Raw genomic sequence first — 20587 nt, forward strand, 5'->3', positions numbered from 1 at the left:
AGTGTGTTTTTCCACTTTAATTTTGAGTGTGACTCCAAATCCAGATCTTCATGGTTGCTAAATTTGATTTCTATTAATAATTTTTGTGTAATGTTATTTTCAGTACATTCATCTATGTAAAGAACTAAGTATTTAATACGAATATTTCATTCATTCAGATCTGCGATGTCTTATTTTTGTGTTCCCTGTATTTTGTTTTTGAGCAGTGTATTTTCTAAATAAACGAAGTAGAATTTACACTGTTTAATACAGAAAGTGCAAATGTGGTCTAGGGTGGTTCTTTTAATGTATTTTCCATCCATATAAAAATAAAGCACAATAGCCCATATCTTAAAAACAAAGAGAGACAGAGAGAGAACAGTACTTAGGTCATTTTGGTTGAATTAGAGCAAGATCCCACAAGAAACAGGGTGACTCAAAGACTTAAAAAATAAATAAATAAAATGAGGTTGCTAAGGGGGTCCACTGGAAATTTAAAATCAGATTCATTTGTACCCAGTGAGTGAGCTCAAATTGAGATATACAAACATGAATTCAGTTTGCTATTTAAATAATAAATAAAAATATAACTTTTAAACAAGTTTTTAAAAGATTTCTAAAATATTTGTGTTTCCTTGGTTTTAGGACAGATGGTCTAATAAATTTATTAAGCACTGGGCTTGATTTTCAGACTTTTTTTTTTGCCACCCCATGCTGCAATATAGATGACAGTATATGATTAATAGCACTGTGCAAGAGATTAAATAGCATGTTGTACTAAATAATTGTTTTGCATTTTGGTGGAACAAGTTTTTAAAGTCTTTACTGAAGTGTTTCCATAGTCTAGTGGTTAACATGTTTGCCTAAAAACATCCCTAGTTTGAGACCAGAGGTAACCCTGGATAAATAGGAGGGTTGTAGAAAGGCATCTGGTGTCACATCTGTGCCAAATCAAATATATAGATCCATCTGCTGTGATGACCTCTTGGGTAGTAAGGAAGCAGAGAAAATTTATAATCCTGCTTAAGCAGTACGAACATTTAACATAAAAAAAATCACCTAAAGTTTTTTTTTCAGCTCCTCCCTTGGTCACAGTGAGTCACCACAGTGAGTGGGTAGCTTCACATGTGTGATTCGGTGATTTGGCTTATTGGGGTTGGGTAATAGATCAGGAGGGGCTAGGGCCACCTTGCCCTCCATCTCAACGCACCCTCTGCAGAACAGCTCAGACTGTCCTGGCAGCAGATTCCTGCCTTGTCCTGTCCAGTTAATACTTGTTACACATCTGGCAGCATTTTTTGAAGGCTGCCCAGCATGAGACAATCACTGGAGAATCCATCTGCTATTATAATGAAAACAGATGAAGAATCTGCTGTGTTCATTTTCATTTCTGTTGCATGAAACATGTTAGAATTACATTTTTGAATTTCTCTTTCTTCAACTCATGAGGTACCAAAACATACGACTTTGTGATCACTGTGCAGCTCATACATTTTATTTGCCACTTTTTTTTGTTTGTTGTGACGCTGCTTATCACTTTCAGATACGCATCTCGTATCAGGCACTGCTGAGATTTGTGCAATGCATCATCTTCTCTTTCCCCACACAGTTTTCACAGTCTAGGAATGACCAGCATTACATTATTATCTGAAATAAATGCACATTCTGTCAGAGACAAACTCATGAGCTGTCCTGACTGTTTTCTCCCAGCAGTTCCATGAGAATCTCCTGGTTGGAAAACTCCTGAAGTGAGGAGTTCATCTCATCCAGAAGATCCTCTCCCAGCAGGAAGCTTTTTAAATCGTGCAGAGTCAAGCTGATCCGGTGGTCTGTTATGCGATCTTGGGAAAAGTTGTAGGTCCGAATCTTCTCTGATCGTCCTTTAGTGCCGATCTGGAGGAGAAGGAAGAGGAGAGGCACTGAATTTAGCAATGTTTGTTACTTCTAGCAACAAAACCACTAATATCTTACCCGTGTTTTCATTATATTTTCAGTCAAAGTCAACATCATGTCAGTGTTTTAGAGATAAAGCATCACATCTGTATTTTATGTTGTATTTTATGGTTTCCACCTGTGGTTTACCTTTAACTGTCTTTTGTATCTCACTGTGTCCCACCTGTATTTTCCGCTGGTTGTAGCGTTTGCTGGTCTCCTCTTCCAGCTTCATGCTGTACAGTTTTGCTCTCAGGGACTTCATGGCTTTCTCCCTGTTTTTCAGTTGGGACCGCTCCTGCTGGCATTCCGCGACCACACCTGCCCAACAAACACACAATAAAGATCTACTTTACTGCACTTATCCATCCTTACATTTTCTTCCCCTTATCTAATTCAGGGTCGTGGGGGATCTGGAGCCTAGCCACTGGATAAGAGCCAGGGTACAGCCTGGATAGGTTGCCAGTCTGTTGCAGTGCTAATACATATGCACAAACAACCATTCACACCTACAGTCAGCTTACAATCACCAATTAACCTAGCTCCTTTCAACCACTTTAAACAGCACTGTCATCTCCTTTCATTAATAGTCTATGAAAAACAGTCTATTTTCCCCATTAGTGGAAAGAATAAAAGATGCCCGAAACTTGTTTGCCATGTATTGCATTCAGTTTGTACAGTTTTTACCTGTAGGAAGATGAACTATCCTGACAGCGCTGTCTGTGGTGTTGACATGTTGACCTCCAGCTCCACTCGCCCTCTTAGTGTCTATCCTGAGATCCCTTGGGTTTATTGTGAAAGAGATCTGACAAGAACACACACAAACACTACAAATTACACATACTACATATATTTAGATAAGCAGCAGCTAAACAGAACAAAACACTCTGGAAACTTTGTAAGTTTATTGAGGATTAATTTAAGCAAACTGAGCTGTTTTAACAGCATCCTTGTCATTTGCATGCATCCATCTATCGTGTGCAGCTGTACCTCAGTCGGCTGGGGCAGCACAGCCACAGTCATGGTGCTGGTGTGCATCCGGCCCTGTTTTTCAGTCTTGGGAACCCTCTGAACGCGATGAACTCCTGCCTCAAACTTCATCCTTTTGTAGCTCTGAGGGCCACTGATACTAGCTGAGGCGTGACGTAGTCCACCTGTTCATATGTGAGCAGTGAAAAAATGTGAATTCAGTTTTTTATTTGGCAAATAATTAACATAGATTAACATAAATAAATTTAATATTTGTGTATTCTTGTTTTTTGGGTTTTGTTTTGTTTTGGGTTTTTTTTACAATAGGTGGTCTAAGGAATTTGTTAAGCACTGTAACATAAAAAAGCTGAATTCCCTGATGTTGTTTTATTATAACAACCGCTAAAATGTCACTACTCTAATACAAAAACAGACGGAAAAAAATTAGGTATGAATTGAGTGAATTGAGTCTTTTAATGTGACCATGAATAAAGTATTTGTTTTGGTGCATGTTTTTAGATTACAAGTTTAAAAATGAACTTTTGCCCACTGTTTACTGGCACTATTTGAATCCATACCGCCAAACATTCAGCATCTCTGTGACACAAGGGCTCCCTCTTGTGCTTGATATAAGTTATTACAATTTTACTAAATCAAAACCTGAGGCCTTTGCTTTTTTTTGTAAACACATGTTTTACAAATCTACTTTTTCTTCTTTTTTTAATTAGACATCACCTCATAACCTAAATTTCAGTCACTAGCTGAAAAATTGCTAAACACTGTATTTTTCATGTGGAAAGGACACATAAATTTGAGTTCACTCTGATTCTGACAGATACTAAACAAGAGAAAATCCATAAAAGCGTAAGAGTGACCACGTGACTGAGACCACCGAAAACTAATCAAGAATAATTCTTGATTAATTTTGATTCTTCTCTCAAATTTGTTAAACAAGCATTTCTGTTTCTCTGTGAAGTTTTATTAGTGCATGGCATTATTTTTGTTTGTGCTTTCTTTTGTCTTTTAGGATTATTACTTTGCTACGAATATATCATTGAGTAAATATAGTAATTTGAAATTTGGCTTCTGGATGCTGAGCTTGTGTCTTTAACTGAACAGATCTATTTTAATTTCTTTCCTTCATTTGGAAATCCAATAAATAAATTAAGGGAATCTTTTTTTAAAAACTGTAATGATAGTTTTCTTAAAAGGTTTAACCCTGATATGATGGCAAAAATACATATGTGGAAGATTTTGTAATAGAAATGTATGTGTCCACTGACCTAGCTCACTGGTTGTGTGCTCCAGGATGTCAAAGGACCAGCCGTGGTGATGAGCAAAGCCCTGGTACATGTCAAACACCTTAAGGGGAGAGGAAGTTGACATGTAAATAATGGAAAAAAAAACTTTCGCTTTATTCTTTATTGCAGATGGCATGTGTGTCTGTGAGCATCCCGTTTTTGGCCTGCTGCAATAGCAATATTCAATTTAAAATAACTAATACACATATGTACTTCCTGACCTCAGCAGTGAACAGCATGGCTTCTTGACCACCAATGCCAGCGGTGACCTCCAGGACAAGGTCACTCAGATCAGTCTCCTCCTCTGGAATCAATAGATCCAGAATCTGATTTGATGATGCATGTTGATTAACAAGAGAAATGTGATAATGTGTCAGCTGTGCAACAAGTATAACAACACTGAAAATGCAAAGAGAAACGCTGTCAGCGCGCTCAATAAGATTTACCAACAGCTCGGTTGAGACCTTGATATCACAAAGTGAAAAATCAAGTTTCTACCTTTTGTCTAAGAGTTTGAATATCTTCCAAACAGCCTGCTCTCTCCACCTCTGCCAGTTCCCGCAAAGATGGGTCTTCATCTTTGAGGAAAAACGGACACAAATACAATTTTTACCATGATCTGAGAGTGATTCTACTCTCACACAGTGAGAGCCAACTGTGGCTTAGTAATTAGAGATCTTTCTCCACAAACCTTTCAGAAGTGTCTCAGTCTCTGCAATCTCTTTTCGCTTGGTGTCCAGCTCTCTGATGGTCTGGATAAGAGGAGCCAGAAGGGACACTTTGGTCCTCTTGGCCTTCAGTTCATCCTCACTGCACTGCTCCTCTCCCAAATTACCACTGATGGCTTGTAAACATTCGCTGTACTGTCCCTCAGTCTTCCTCAGGTGCTCCTGCAGAGACTTCCTGGCAAAAATCTCATCCACTGACAGCAACTTCACCATCAGTGGTGTGCTGGTGTAAAGAGTTCTTTTAGCTCTATTTTCAACAGTTTGGTTTAAGACATATGGTGGTTTTTGAAAGCGAGGTATCCATAGGTTATAGGCAGACTCTTTTACTCTGGGTAGAAGGTTTACAAGTCTTCTGTAAGCCATTTTACATGTAGATGTGGCTGAAATATTCACTGCGTAGTAAACAGACTTGATTTTTGCCGGTCTCTAGTCCATTTAGCCAAATCTCATTCAAAAATACAAAAGTTGGTATTTATTTATGTTTTAAAACAAATAAATTACTCCCAGATGCTAGGGACCATTTTTGACCCGAGGACAACACAAGGGTTACGATACAGCCTATATAGTGAAGAAAAATTCTTCAATTCGGCGTAAATATAACACGGTAGTGATAATTTTACTTTTTAAAAATTTTGTAACAGGTTCAAGTCAGTGGTGAGCAGCTATAATGTGGAATACTACAACCAACAACAGATTATTCTTTTGGATTTAGAAAATCTTTGACAAAACATGGCTGATGGGCGGGGTTCTTACTATTAAGTCTGAACTAATCTACAAAAACATGATATGAATATCTGAGGAGGTAAACGACTCACTGAAGGTTCCCTGCTAGCTCAACGTGATCATGAAATCAAATGTCAAGCTGCCGAATGCTTTAATCCATTTTTCCAGTTAGCGGTGGCTATATCGGAACAGGCTCCAGTCATTAATTCTTTAAACATTGTCTAGAAACGTCCTATTAACATAATTTACAAACAGCTTGCGTCGTTACCACCTTGCTAAAGGGCGCAGACATATTGAACATTTTCTTCTTTTTTTCATATTTCTTGCGGTTGGGAAACAGCTTTAGTTCACTGCTGCCACCTTCTGGATGGTGCTGTGTACTGCACCTGGCCACAATGAGAAACTAAAGAATGGGTTACCACACATGATCTGAAATTGTGGTAAACAATAACAGCAACAATAACAACAACAATAATGATAACAATAATAACGCTGTTCCCATGCACAGACACAGTAGCTCTACTCAACTATTTAGCCATAAGCTTGCAAGTTTACTGTAGTAACTTTACCTTTTTTTAAAAAAAAAACCTCTTCTGATTTCATTATGCTTCCTGCTTCAGTTTGACTGTAATTTCATATTTACTTCTAATTTCTGACTACCAATTTGTTGACTTGGAAGAGATAGTCTAGTTCAAATTAGACTACATACTGATGTCTTTGTTTTTTTTATGGTATAATTTATCATATATTCTCAAACCGAATGAATATTATTCAATGAAAATTGAATAAAAATGGCATTTTCTTCATATTTGTGACTAAGAATTTCATGTCATTCAACATGTTTATTACCCATTTCTGAAGGATATAACTATTTACCCTTCAGAAACTGTCACAACTGAAGAAGCCTCTCAGATGAGAGGTGAACCGTCTTCATGTAACTTAAAGAAGTCCAATTTGTTTCTTTCCAATCTCCCTATAGAATTTAAGATGGAATGACCCCCCTGTTATTCTTTGACCAAACTTATTGAAACTAACCTTAGATATGAGCACACCTTCTTCTTTGAGCTAATGATATAAATGAATACTAAATTCACTAAATTTCCCATCCTTGATGAACTTGTCACCATAATCCACACTGTAAATGCTACTTGAACAGACAAGGAAAAGACAAATATCAGATATACTGTCATAAATTATATTTTAGAAATACATTTGAATGAATTTAGCCTATTGGATGTGCAAATGTGTAATGTTAATCAATCCCTGACCCCCAAGATAAACATATCCTTCCATATATAATTATACTAATCAGTCTTGCATAATCTTGTTGCTACTAATTAACAAGGCTACTTTGTTTTTAATTAACTGTGGGGGTGGGGGGTTTCGAGTGGCCTCTCATGGCATTTGGAGTCAATGATATTGCATGTGAATTGTAGACCCCCCACTGCTTGGGCATGGTGTGAATCATTAGGATTAATTAACATGCCACTTGAATATAATGCTGAAACCCATATTATACTGGAAGTAATTGGCAATCAAGAGGATGAGCAGGGACCATATGTGGTCTGGGGTGCAGGTATTTCACTGTGTTCTGTCTTAAATCTGGGAATGTATGTGCATACAAACAATAATTCATTGGCACACATGCATGAACAAAACTCTCTAATATCAGCATCAACACATCAATACAAACACATCATTTTGCTTGGTACATACTTTGCTTTACGGCTTGCTCTGGCCCACAGTAGATTGTTCAGTGCTAGGAAAAATAGCACAGTTTTCCCACTATGTGAAATTTAATGGAAAATATTACTGCTTTTAAAGTTTAAAGTCGTATACAACAGACTGTTAAATAACATTATTACATATACACATTTAGCTTGCAGAAACTGTAAGCTAAATAGCAAAGAATGGCCTTTGTGGCTTTTAAAAAACGATTCTGAGCATTTTATTGACTTTAAGCTGCTTTGAAATGTATCTGGGACTAAACTTGTAAATTAGAGTTTGACAACAGGATCAAGAGACTAAACTTATCAGGGTGGACTCCAGTATGCAAAATGAGCCCTCACATTTTCAGTGACCCTCTCTCATGTTTTCTCCCAGTTGATCAACAATTCCCATTTCACTGTCCTGTAAATATTAAATTATACAGAAATCCTGATTATGTTTTTTATAACTTAAATAACAGAAAAGTGTTAGAGGAAAAAAGCTGAGATACTGTCTGGAAATAAACCTACATTACATCCCCCAGCTTCCCCCACTGGTTTCAGCGAAAGAGCTACTTAACACATTCCAGGCAGGGTGTGAACTTAACCATCCTCTACATTATCTGCATTGTAGAGCTTTTGTTTGTCAAGCAGTGGGAATCATGGCAGAATTGGGGAAAGAGTCTTATTCAAGAGTCTTATTCATGTTTTCCATGTGAGAACAGGCTCAATAAAACCCAGTGATAAAAATTGGTGTTTCCATTTAAATGTTTGAAGCATCCTGAAACTGGAGTGTTTGTTTCAGTCATAAATATTAATCAGGTACACTGATTAAACATCCGTGGGCGTTTTCAGAAACCCTGCAAATATCCATCCATCCATTCGCTTCCGCTTATCCTTTTCAGGGTCGCGGGGGGCGCTGGAGCCTATCCCAGCTGTCATAGGGCGAGAGGCGGGGTACACCCTGGACAGGTCGCCAGTCTGTCGCAGGGCCAACACACAGGGACAGACAACCATTCGCACATTCACACCTAGTGGCAATTTGGATTATCCAATTAACCTATTCCCACAAACTGCATGTCTTTGGACGGTGGGAGGAAGCCGGAGTACCCGGAGAGAACCCACGCAAACACGGGGAAAACATACAAACTCCACACAGAAAGACCCCGGCCTGATGGTGGAATTGAACTCAGGACCTTCTTGCTGTGCGGCAACAGTGCTAACCACCATGCCACCGTGCTGCCCTGCAACCCTGCAAACAATTAATCGGTAATTGAATTTACCAGTATTTTATTTACCAGTATTTACCAGTATTTACCAAGCAATGGCTGATGTTTATCGTATGCCTAATTGGTTAAAGGTTGTGAGCTAAAGATTTTTAATAATAAATTCTATAAATTCTTTAATAAATTCTATTTAAACAGTAGTATAGATTTTCACCCAAAATATCCTAATTAGTGCATGCATAATTTTCTTTTTTCCAGTGTTAACAACACAGAATTATTCAATAGTAACTCTAATTTCAAGCTGCATTAAAGATTCCGAACATACCAACTTTAAAAAAAGACTTTAACCTCCTCTAAGACCTGAACTCTTCCATGCATTTTTAATTTCTCTTTGATATTTGGTCACATTGGGGCCCGATGAATGTAAAAACCAATAATTACCAGATTTATTTTTAACCTTATTTTTGTTTTTAAGAAAAATAAGAGCCACATATGAGGATATTCGTTTAAAATTTTGATAAAACTGTAGCAGTATAATGTCCTCGTAAGTGGATATCAGGCCCTTGTAGAGGAAAATTCAGCATTTTGGTCTAAATAACCCAAAATGTGATGTCCACATATGTGGACGCCAGGTCCTAGAAGGTTAAAAGGCTTATTTCGCGTGTACCATGATGTAGAATGAAGTGCCATATTCAAAATATAGGATTTGGAAATATTATTTTGTATTTTGCATATTTGCGGTCTGCAAAATATACTAAGTTCCGGAGGATGCCACGATTTTCAAATCGGCTAACGTTTAGAAACTTCTTACGTTTAAGTGCGTGAGATATATCTGTTTACATTAGCTTCAAACGCTGAATGGCGCTCAGAAAGGCCATGTTTTTTTCACGACAGTTTCGCAGTGGGAACGCGTTCACTGCGTGGTGACGTCACCGAAACTGAAGCCAGCTTTCATTTGTTGACGTTTTAAAGAGACAACCTCCCCTTGTACTGTGATTGGTTTGCGCCATTTGCGCACCGATTTCAAAAGAGTGGCTGCAACTGGCGGATTTTCAGTTGAGGAGTATTTAATCTGGGAAGAGCGGGCGGCAGTCGAAAAGATACTTGACCTGCTAAAAGGACTCTTCTGTGGATAACGATATAACAACAGTAAGGTAAGAGGAGTTACGTACTTTTTTCTAAACTTTTAACAGTTCTCTTTAGCGGAATGTTATTCTGCTCGCGGTATGAGGAGTTGGTCGTAAGTAGCTTCTTAGGTGCAAACTACTACTACTACTACTAAGACCACGCAAATGTAGCTCGGTATTATAACAGAATTTTATTTAACGCCCGTCACACTCTCATTAATGTCCAGTTCATGTTATTTGACATACGTTTGACCAAAGACACCAAAAATGGGCGAAAACCGAGTAGCTTCACGTCATCGCTACATTTCCGCCAATTTTGCATCGCGCCAAAATCAAGACTTTGGAAAACTATCTTATTGAAAAGTTTCCAACCTTATTTCCTCTTTTAAACAACAGTGTTTATATTATAGCTTTATTCCCTGTCTAGCCACTCATAGGTTAAATTTGATGTTTAATGTGGCCTGGTTAGCTTGCATTTGGGAAATGTGTTGCGTTCAGTCCCGTGCACTCTGTAAAACCTAACCTAACACAATCTTGTTATTTCTCTCCTGTACTTAGAAATCTGCAAAGTGCATATGTCTCATCCTAACGGAATCATCATGAAGTTTGCCGCGTGCGAATCTCCAAGAGCCTCTGCCGTGGAGGCCAAAGCTTCCCCAGTAAAAGAGCCCATCCCCATCAAACCTCAGTGTTTCCCTGTAAAGGTGACCACGGTGTTGTTCTCTTCCAAAAACAACACCAGTGCAATCCACGACAAGGAAAACAGCACTGGCATGGCGCATGACAGGACTCTGGAGTTTGAGGACAGTGGTTATCTGTCTCTGCAAAACAGTCAGATTGAATATCCCCATGAGAACGAAGAGGATGACTACATCCTGGGAAAGTCCACAGTAGTGTCATCTACTGCTACAAATCAAGGAATACCACATAATTCTCCTTCCAAATGTCAAGTAAGGAGCACCCCTATTCAACTGGAGGCAGTCTGCACTCCTGTGGTTCGTCCCCAGAGGAGAACTGCGGCATACTCGTCGTCCACCCCATCCGGCCATCACAGCGACAGCCACCTGCCTATACTGAACTTCCAGCGGGTTGTGTGTGAAGAACTTGCCAAGAGCTATGAGAAGAATAAGAGGTAAGATTTTGACATCTCGTTTAACTGGGTGTTCATCTGGATTGGTTTACACTTGGGCAGCTATAAAACGTTGTCTTTCTGTGCGTGCTAGGTACGACTGGAGCATTGTCACAAAAGTTGCAGAGAATTTTCTTTTGGATCGAGTGATTGGACGTCAGATGGGCTTGGAGTACAGCGATATCTTTCAGTCTCTGCTGGCCAGAAACATGAGATGTATCCTGACAAAGATCCTGGCCTTTCTGGAAGACTTGGACCTCATTAGGTAAGCTACAAACCCTTCACTTTGTCCTATCTGGATAAATGTATTTGGCAGTAAGGAAATTTGAATTTAGGTGATAACAGAATTAATTTTTGAATCTTTGTAACTGTTAATTTTGTGCTCTTATTAATCGCATGTTACATTTCCTTTTTCAACTTCACAGTTGTAAGAAAGTGAGCAGGACTTGGAGGAAAATCATCTGTGAAGATGCAGCAGCTCTGAGGCGGTGTCAGCGAGCTGAGCAGGAACTCGGGGTGAGGAAACTCGCGCAACATGACACTGATTCAGACAATGCTTTTGTGCTTCAGGCCATCAGTGTGATTCTTATCAAGTAGTTACATAATAAGAAAGACCACAACCTACCGTACAGGTCTTCTTACAAGTTATTTAAAAGAACAGTTGCACATGTAAGGAAAACATGTAACGGGTGGTTGTTAGAGCTATAAGAAAGGATGACACATTCACAATTCATGTCATTCTTTCTATAAGGCAACCTGAATAAGAATATTTAGTTTCGAGTCTTTATTTTGTTTTTGTTTTTTTGCAACAATATGAATAACAGTATACTGCTAAAGCTGCAAATGTTCTAATCCATTTGATTAATTCATTTTTAGGAGTCAAGAAACTCTCTGAGACAGAGGGGTGTTGGTTTGACAAGAGATGTGGCCGTCTCCAGGATGGTGCTGTCCTGCATGCAGACCATGGCTTCCTCAAAGACTCCATCTTCAGCATCCTCCTCGTCCACCCCCAGCTGCATGACCACCAGACGGGCTGCTGCCTCTCAGAGGGGCAGCACACCCACCTCCCGATGCTCACGCTTCAACGAGTACATCCAGGTGAGCTTCGTTTTCAACAATTCACTCTGATGCAACAGAACTGAAAAACAACCTCATGGCCAAGATTAATTTTCCAAATGATGTTTTCACTGTAGGAAATGCATAAATGTTCCTTATAGCCTTGTTTTTAACAAACCTCCATGTTTCATTCTTTCTATCTCCAGGCTGCCAGCACTCTGAAGCAGCACGAGTCTCTTCGTGCCTGCAAACGCTGCGGCTCACCAGCGACACATCTGAATGAGGTTCAGAAAGCTACGTGCACTCGCCTTAGTTGTCTCTTCACCTTCTGCACTCGCTGTCAGGAGTCTTTCCACGGCTCGACCCCCTGCAGAACCGTGACTCCCCGAGCCAACTTCTCTAAGACATCGCCGGGGAGCGCTCGCAGCAAGAGGAACATCAGGCGACTGTGACCGAAGCTTTGTGGAATTTTATTCAGATTTTTTTTATTTTTTTTTATTTTTAAGCAGCTAACCTCTGAGCCAGCAGTGTTTCCACTAGCACTGTCCAAACTTCGGACAAGAATGGAAGTTTTTATATAAGCTCGACCTGAAAATGGCTTCACTGCATGTACTTTTCCCAAAACCTGTATACGGAAGTCAACACTGAGTGAAACACTCAAAGAACGACTGACACAATCGAACACAAAATATATCCTGATTGTGAGAAGACGATGCCAAAAAAACGAAAATAAAGGCTTTTATTTTATTTTAAATGAAATGTATGTAAATATATTGTAATGTAACTTTTAGATAATGTAAATTGTTTAGTAGTTTTAAATAAATTTTTGATACTCAGGAAATATGAATAAGTATTAAAGTTTATTGTATTGTATTTCATGTAAATACATTGTTTCTTTAAAACCTTACCTTGTGTTATTCTACTTATTTTTAAAAACACATTTATCTCAGGGAAGCTGAATAAAGCCACACTCATCAGTTGTGAGTGTGTTGTGGTTGTGAGTGTAGTTTGCAATAAGAAGTGATGTGCCTTTGACATCAGTTTAACACTGCTTTGAAGTTTGAATTCTGTATATTAAACTGCTAAATCAAAACAATTTAAATTTTTGCAGTTTAGTTTAAATGATACTTAAGTTGGTTTTATTTATATGGTACCAATTCAGCTTAGCCTGGTTCATTACCTATAGAAGACAGTAGTGGCATTTAAATTAATGGCAAGCATGAAAGGAAAAGCTCTGCTTCATGGGAAATCCTACAGCAACATAACTAAAGGATAGTGGTTTAAGGTCTCCTGATCCTGTTTTTATCAAAAAGGAAAGTGAAGCGTTCACTTAAAAGTGCAGATGGTCTGTTCCCTGATCAAAACTGGGAGCTGGTTCCACGCAAGTGGTTTGATAGCTGAAGGCTCTTTCTCCTTTTCTACTTTCTCAAACTCTGAAATGACAAACATGCAGCCTGTAAACAAAGCACCTTATTGGGTTAATACTATACTGCAAGATTTTTTTTAAACATGTACTACTAAATATCACTATTAAACTTTAATGCTTGATGACTACTTTCAGGCTGGACTGCAGAAACCTCAGAAAAACTTTGAGTATAACACCAACTACTTCATTTAAAGCTCCAAAGTATTTCTCTTTTTAATAATTTCCCACAGAGCCACTGTAGTCAATATGCAGCCCCAATGGCCACGTTTTATACATCAGATGTGAACAATTTCTTTTCAATTCCATCTGCCAGCTTTTATTACAGCAGAGGGCAGTGTTGCTTGCTACCTCTCCATCTCCTGTCCGCTGAAGTAATCTATAACTGCGACTATGACTTAAATGAAAAAAGCCTCTCAGTGCCAAAGCTCTCTTGTGAAATATTTAATTTCTTTTAATACGATGAATTAAAGACTGATTGTAAAAGCATTTCAAGCTGTATAAACAGCAACAAACTATGAGGAAAGGTCCGGGAAATCACATAAACAGGCAATTTTACCTAAAAGATAAAAATCCCATATACAGACACACAGACTAATTCACAAGGACAATTAAGCTTTTCTGTATTATTTTGACCATTTGTCAACTTATGAAATTTGACTGTTATTTTGCTCTTCACATGGAAAATACAGGACATTTAAATGAACTGATGTGATCTTGCAGTATCTTTCTGCAAGATACTGTGAATTATAGGATAACTGGTCATGTATGCTTGTACAGATTTATGTTAACACTGTTTAAATAAAATAAAATAAAAAAAGATGAATTATGGAGAGCCTATTTTACAGAGTATTAAAAGAAAAAAACACATTTACGCCCAGAAAATGTATAATCCCGTCTCATGTTTTATGAGGTGTACCTGCAGTGTATATACCTACCATGTACATCTTCTTACACAGAGGTCAGTTTTGGGGAAAAAAACTAAAGAAATAGTTCACATTTCATTGTGGCAGGCTAGCATGGTGACTCATGCTTAGGACAAACATGAAAAAGTATAGTTTTCACTTCCTCTTTTGCCTTTATACTCATGAGTACAGCACTGGACCCAGTCTTGCAAATTCAGGCCAGAGGGGAGTGTTGACATTAATCACATATTTACATAATTTTCCTCAAAATTTCATGGTCCAACATCCTTTTATTACAGTGAAGATTCAAAATAAATTATTTTTGTTTGTGTTAATCTTCTTTATCTTGCTGGATCATCATATAGCCACAGTCCTGTGAAACTCAAGGCCCCACCTGGCTCCTTGATCACCTCATAAAGGAGCTCCCTTGGAGGCGCATTTCCTCCAAGCTTCAGCAAAGATGCGACTGTCATGCGACTCTCGTGTGCACATTAATCTTCAGTGGTGAATCACCACTGAAGATTAATGTGCACCTTTCTTTGCTGAAGGGCTTAACATGTAGTTAGTGAGGGAGGTGGTGCTTTCAAGCATCCATACATTTTCTGCTACACGTTGTTACGCTGGGGAAGATCCTTGACTACATTTTCCTCAGCGGTGTTCCACCATAATAATTTGGGGTTGCGTGCTCATGTAGGAGTGTTACATGATGTTCAATGAGGTCTTAATAACACCACAATGAACCTGAAGAAGCCCTTGCTGTAGCATTCATGGGTATCTCGTGAACACCCCAGTTTTTAATGTTTTACAAAAAGATTGGAGATTCTGGACAGAAGTTTTAGAAGTGTGTTACATTTATCAGTTATTATATTAATAATTTTCCAATACCCATCATAAACTCAGTTCTGCTTTTCGATAAAGTGCCTGCAAAACCTGAAGTGCCTTTTTAACGTTAGCATTTAAATGCATTTTTTTTAATCCCTGTGAGTCTGACCTTGTGCTCTTGGAAAATCCGCTTTTAAAATAAACCCTCACAAGCATTTGAAAAGTTCCTCCTGGAATGAAAATATCTGTCTTCAGTTTCCTCTTAAAAACCTTTGCTTGCATCAGTCATCGTTTGTTTAGAAGAGTTATGAAGCCGCAAATAGCATCACCGACATTACATGATTGCCTCTGACATTTGGAGAACAGCCCATTTGTCTCTCACCTCTTTCTCTCTCCCTCTCTTTATCTATACCTCGCTCGCTTTTCGCTGACTTGCTGTGTGTGTGCGTGTGGTTTGTTGGGATGACGCATAAAAACATAAGCCAGCGTTCATTTAGCTCTTGCATGGAAATGATTTCTGTTTAGCAAGATGGAGCTGTGACGTGGTTCTCAGAAAAGCCTTGGTGCACCACAGGTGTGCGCTTGTCAGAGGTCACTGTGAAATAGCTGGTGTACATTTAAGGTTTACAGTTAAGTTTCTTTGATTTTGGCCTCGTAAAAAAACACATTTCTTATCAAAAATGGTTTCCTCTATCCACGTGGACATGTTATGTGAGAAACCTAAAAGAAAATAAAAAACAACATTAATCTTAATGATAGCCTCCTGAGAACCAGCCTGTTCATTAATGTCCTCTGTAAAGGCCATTTGTTTTTGGTCTATATCTTTTGACTTATTTGAGCCATCCTACTAAGCCCTGATGTATTAAATAGAGGACATCCGGGGCTTTCCATTGGTATCGCATGTGTTTGGGTAGCCTCTTTTAGCTCCAAAGAGGAAGGAAATCACAAAAAAAGTTCAATACGAAGATTCTTTTTTCCTCGGTTCTAGGATAGGCCAACGAGAGTACCTAGAAGTTTTGCATTTGCTGTCCTTCCAGTGTTTAGGACTCAACAAAATCATCCTTATTGATTTTATTAGTTGCGCCTGAAGCCTGTTATTGTGTCCAAATTTAAGATGAGCCACCAGGCCCGAACGCTGTCAGTGGAGACAAAAACATTGGCGATTGTTGCATTTTATGACTATTTTTCTGGGTTCTTTTGGGATATATGACTATTAATGTCAGCCAGTGCTAAATGAAGTTTACAATGAACCAATAAGTGTCCATCTTATATAATGAAACAGTTTTATACTGAAAACAAACAGGTTGCTTATCTCGGCATTAAAAACTGAAAACACTGGACTGACCTAATTCTTGTTTTTTGTTTAGGAACCTCACAGTTTTAATCACAGCCTGACTGATGTGTTTTATATTCATGTAAGTATACAGAGAAAAATATAAGAAATATACTTGAGGTATTTTAAAAAATATTATCTCGTTACAATTTGATCTCTAATCATTTGAGTTATGGAAGGTGCCACTCTGCAAATCGCAGACCCTAATTAAATATGTTTGATTAATGAATGAATGAGCCAATAATATTTTTTTTACATATTAGAATAAAAGGTGTCTTCTTTTTCCAACACAGTGTGAGCCAAATGACCATAAATGACCAAATGCAAAGACAGTGATTTGGCTTGACAGTAATTGAGGAGCCAGAGATGTGGCGATAGAGAGAAGAGCAGCAGCTGTACACCTGACATGTAAGAAAATGTCATGATGATGGAACTAAATGGACGATTTTGTAAAACGTGAGAGCTGCTGATGGAGCTGTTGCAGCGGCTGCTGATTAATCTGTGCTGTGGCCTTTTGCTCCACCTGCAACCGAGGCTCATTTATCCCACGGGTTTATTGATCGCCTGCTGCAGCGAGACACATCTCCAACACAATCAGACCTGATGCTGCTTATTGTAAAAGTCATTAGGTTTGGCTTCCACCTCTGTGTGTGTGTGTGCGTGCTTTACTATGTGTGTTGATAAACAGGTGTTTAGCAGACTCCATGGTTACTTAATCACAGCGTGCAGGTTTGGACCTGAAGGCTCCTGATGACATAAAGCGTCACCACATGGTGAAATCCATGTCTTTATTTCTGTCATCCCTCTTGCATTTCTCCTGTCACTATTTTTGGTATTTTATCTGCCTCCTTTTTTTGCATAAATAGCTCATTTTAGCCCAAGGACAGAGGATGCGGGGGTTGGTGTATGTCAAGGCAACATCCGGACCATGTGAGCTGTGTGTTTTTCAGGTTGATGATCCTGATGTGCAGTGACTTCCATAGGTCAATTGGCCATGTGTCACCAAAGTTGAACTGTAAAAGCCCTGAAATTAAGCTGTCATTGGAGCGCCTCCAGCACAGCAAGAATGAAACAGGAAGTGAATCAAGAATGGAGCACAACAAACAAACCAAGTTCATTGCTGTGCTGCAAGCAGGCTCAAATATTTTGTAACCTTAATCCATGAGAGAAAGTTTGCTATCTCCCTTTGAGAAACATCCAGCTTCATATGTTTTATATGTTTTGGTGGGAAATATTTGTCCTGTACCCTTTAAGCAGCTGTAGCTGTTGTATTGAGACAATAATTTATTGTATATCTGTACTTACCAAGTCTCATGATAAGCAAATTTATTTCAATGACAAAGTCAGCCAAATCACACCCAAATCATCCTTTGGGAAACAAGCGATGTACCAGATTGACCCACTGGACAACACAGAGGCAAAATGAGCTATGGTGGCCTTTTCCAGTTTGCTTACCTACCACCCGTGATGTGGCTTGTGATTTTTTTTTAATGCTCAAATTTATTTATTATTGTGCATGTACAAAGTATAATGTGTACAGAAATAATATTGATATTATAGATAAACACACGGACTGTCCACATCAGGCAAACAGATCCCTAATAATTCAAGTCACGATTGTGCATTAGTTGTACATATTTTGGGGCTTTGAAGGTCTTGGCCCCATGGGGGGCTGGTAATCCAGCCTTGAATAATAAACACAATTGTGGAACCAGTTGCTATTAGAATACATGGTGGCTTTCATATTTACACCTAAATTAAGGGGTTTAGATAATATGGCTTCAGCTGTTCAGGGGTCTTGTAGTGTGTGTGTGTGTGTGTGTGTGTGTGTGTGTGTCTGTGTGTGTGTGTCTGTGTGTGTGCGCGCCTTTTTAAAAATCTGCGACTGGCTGGCTGCTTGGGCTCTTGTCAGTTCTGATTTAATCTGGTGATGTACAGTTCAGCAATGATCTCATCCATTCCAAGTAATTGTAAATCTTCTAAAAATAGGAGACAGGTTTTAATGAAAGTTGTTTAAAAGATGAATTTCTGTGTGTATATATCATCGTTTGCAGCTGCCTTTGTGTGTTCCCTGGACTCGCTGGATTCTGTTGCTTTTACTTTAATTGGCTTTATTTTCTGAAAATATATTTAAAATTTATGCTTGCTCAAGCAAGGGGGGGCTGGAGCCTATCCCAGCTGTCACAGGGCTAACACAGAGAGTCAGACAACCATTCACACTCACGGGCAGTTTAGAGTTTCCAATTAACTTATCCGCATGTCTTTGTACTGCGGGAGGAAGACGGAGTACCCAGGGCGAACCCACTCAAACATGAGGTGAGCATGCAAAGTCCACACAGAAAGACCCTGGCCCTGAAATCGAACTCAGGATCTTCTTGCTGTGAGGCAACAGTGCTAACCACTGTGCCGCCATTAGATTCTGATTCCTTAACATGATAGAAAACAGTAGGGCAACAGGTTTGATAGGCATAGAGTAAAATGCTGACAAACTCTTTCTGCACTCTTTCCCAGATTTGTGCCTCGATACAATCCTGGACTTCATGGCTTGGTTTGTGCTCTTTCATGGAAGCTTTTAACCTATAGTCTTCAACCCACAAATCCCACTGGTGTTAGTGGGTTAATAACAGTCCTTATATTTAAAGTGATCTTAGTCTGTCCAATTATTAAAGCTAAAAGCCTGCACTTCAGCATGTCATTGACTTTTAATACTTAACTAAACCTTAAACCTTGACCTTAAATAACGCAAACAACTTATGAATATGAAAGGACTTGTTATTTAAAGAATCCTCCTCTCACAGTGGTGCATATTCCAACAGTGTCACACCTCTTTTATACACTGAAGGTTAAAAAAAATATTCTCACAAAGGATACACCTGTGCATCAATTATATTTCCTCTGGTAAACCTCTTCTCTCGTGTCTCTGACCCTAAAATCCTTCTCAGTACGCCATGCTGAAGGTTGTCTCACTTCCTAAAATGGAACTGACAGATGACAGAGGAGACAAGATAAGATAAGATATCTTATCTTAAGAGGCACACATTAGAGAATTGGGAAAATACTAAACACAAGCGGGTGAAAGGAATAAGAGCACATGAGAAAAAGTAAAACTGTTGCATGAAGACTAACACTAAACATGATGACAGAGAATTAACACTGGAAACATTAGAAATTGGATACCACAGGGAATTTACTTCATCTACATTTGTTTTGGTTTTTTTTGCTTTTGTTTGTTTCATTTTTGATAGCCTTGCAAATGTGTCTGTGCACGCAAACAGTTTGTGAAACCCACCGTTGCAAAAATTGCTGTGAGACTGGACTGCAAAATCAATTTCAAAAGCTCCAGGGCAGCTGATAAATGGAGCTGTACAAATATCAAAAGGGCTTTCATTTCTGTTTGACCCAGGTTTTGTGCGCAAAGCTGACTTTTCACCTAACGAGCTGATATTAAATAATTTCTGCTGTTTGTTGTATGAGGTAAGTGGAGAGAACATGAACTTACTAAAGGTTTGCAACCAAGTCTTGTGTTATCAGTCAACAGTGCTGAGAGAAAAAAACAACAACAAGGTGTGAAGTTGAGCAGCATGCTGGATTTATGACTCTGTGGATGCACGAGTGTCCTCGGCGGAATCGTAGAAGGAGCAGTTGAGCTTTAGCAAGTGCACACGTTCACATGGACGCAAACACCCACCCACAGCGCTCGGTGTTAAAAGGCTGCAGCCCTATCTCTCTGTCTATTTTTACTCTGTTTTGGTCCATTAAGATCAGCAGTGATGATAGTTAATGAGTGAAGCCCCTCGACAAAGCAGGCAGTAATCACAGACACACACAATCACATATCCCCACAATATTGATGTGTAAGCTATTGCATGTGTTTAAAACCATGCACACCTTAAAAACTTTATGTATATATTTGTATAAAGCATATAAGGTATACACTTTGTGCTTAAAAGAGGACATAGTTACTTGTGTATCTTTTGAGTGGACTTTTCTATTTACAGTGGCATTATTTTTTCTAAAGAAATTAAAAAGCAAGAGGTTTGAATTTATTTTGGATTTACTTTAAATCACACGTAGTTTAAAGTGTACCTGTAGGCCGAACTATACACCACTCTACTAATATTTGGTTAAATGTCCCTGAGCAAGCAACATCTCAACCAGACACTTTTTAGCAACAAGCTTCTGGCATAATTCTATCTGTCTACCAGTCATCTGCGCATAACTGGTAGAC

At 38.8% G+C, this 20587-nt stretch overlaps 3 protein-coding genes across 3 annotated transcripts in view; 1 reads left to right on the forward strand and 2 right to left on the reverse strand.

Annotated features, from left to right (window-relative positions):
• LOC146505660 (cytochrome P450 3A40-like) overlaps positions 1 to 20038 on the reverse strand; it is a 54786-nt gene extending 34748 nt beyond the window's left edge. The window contains exon 1 of the mRNA XM_085181731.1: positions 20024 to 20038. The gene's annotated coding sequence lies outside the window, so the exon portion shown is untranslated. The remainder of the gene's footprint in view (positions 1 to 20023) is intronic.
• mtrf1l (mitochondrial translational release factor 1-like) lies at positions 1357 to 5953 on the reverse strand. Its single transcript, XM_085181732.1, has 8 exons — positions 4873 to 5953; positions 4680 to 4759; positions 4403 to 4507; positions 4164 to 4242; positions 2902 to 3065; positions 2599 to 2716; positions 2096 to 2232; positions 1357 to 1872 (listed from the first exon to the last, which is right to left on the reverse strand). Exons 1-8 carry the CDS (start codon positions 5270 to 5272, stop codon positions 1660 to 1662), a joined length of 1296 nt encoding a protein of 431 aa, XP_085037858.1. The 5' UTR covers positions 5273 to 5953; the 3' UTR covers positions 1357 to 1659.
• On the forward strand, positions 9553 to 12606 carry fbxo5 (F-box protein 5). Its single transcript, XM_085181959.1, has 6 exons — positions 9553 to 9718; positions 10250 to 10823; positions 10915 to 11085; positions 11246 to 11336; positions 11697 to 11918; positions 12083 to 12606. The coding sequence occupies exons 2-6, from the start codon at positions 10267 to 10269 to the stop codon at positions 12326 to 12328; spliced, it is 1287 nt and encodes a 428-aa protein (XP_085038085.1). The 5' UTR covers positions 9553 to 9718; positions 10250 to 10266; the 3' UTR covers positions 12329 to 12606.
• Positions 20039 to 20587: the final 549 nt, after the last annotated feature.

Source organism: Neolamprologus multifasciatus, chromosome 13, assembly GCF_963576455.1.
Source record: "Neolamprologus multifasciatus chromosome 13, fNeoMul1.2, whole genome shotgun sequence".
NCBI classification, from domain to species: domain Eukaryota; kingdom Metazoa; phylum Chordata; class Actinopteri; order Cichliformes; family Cichlidae; genus Neolamprologus; species Neolamprologus multifasciatus.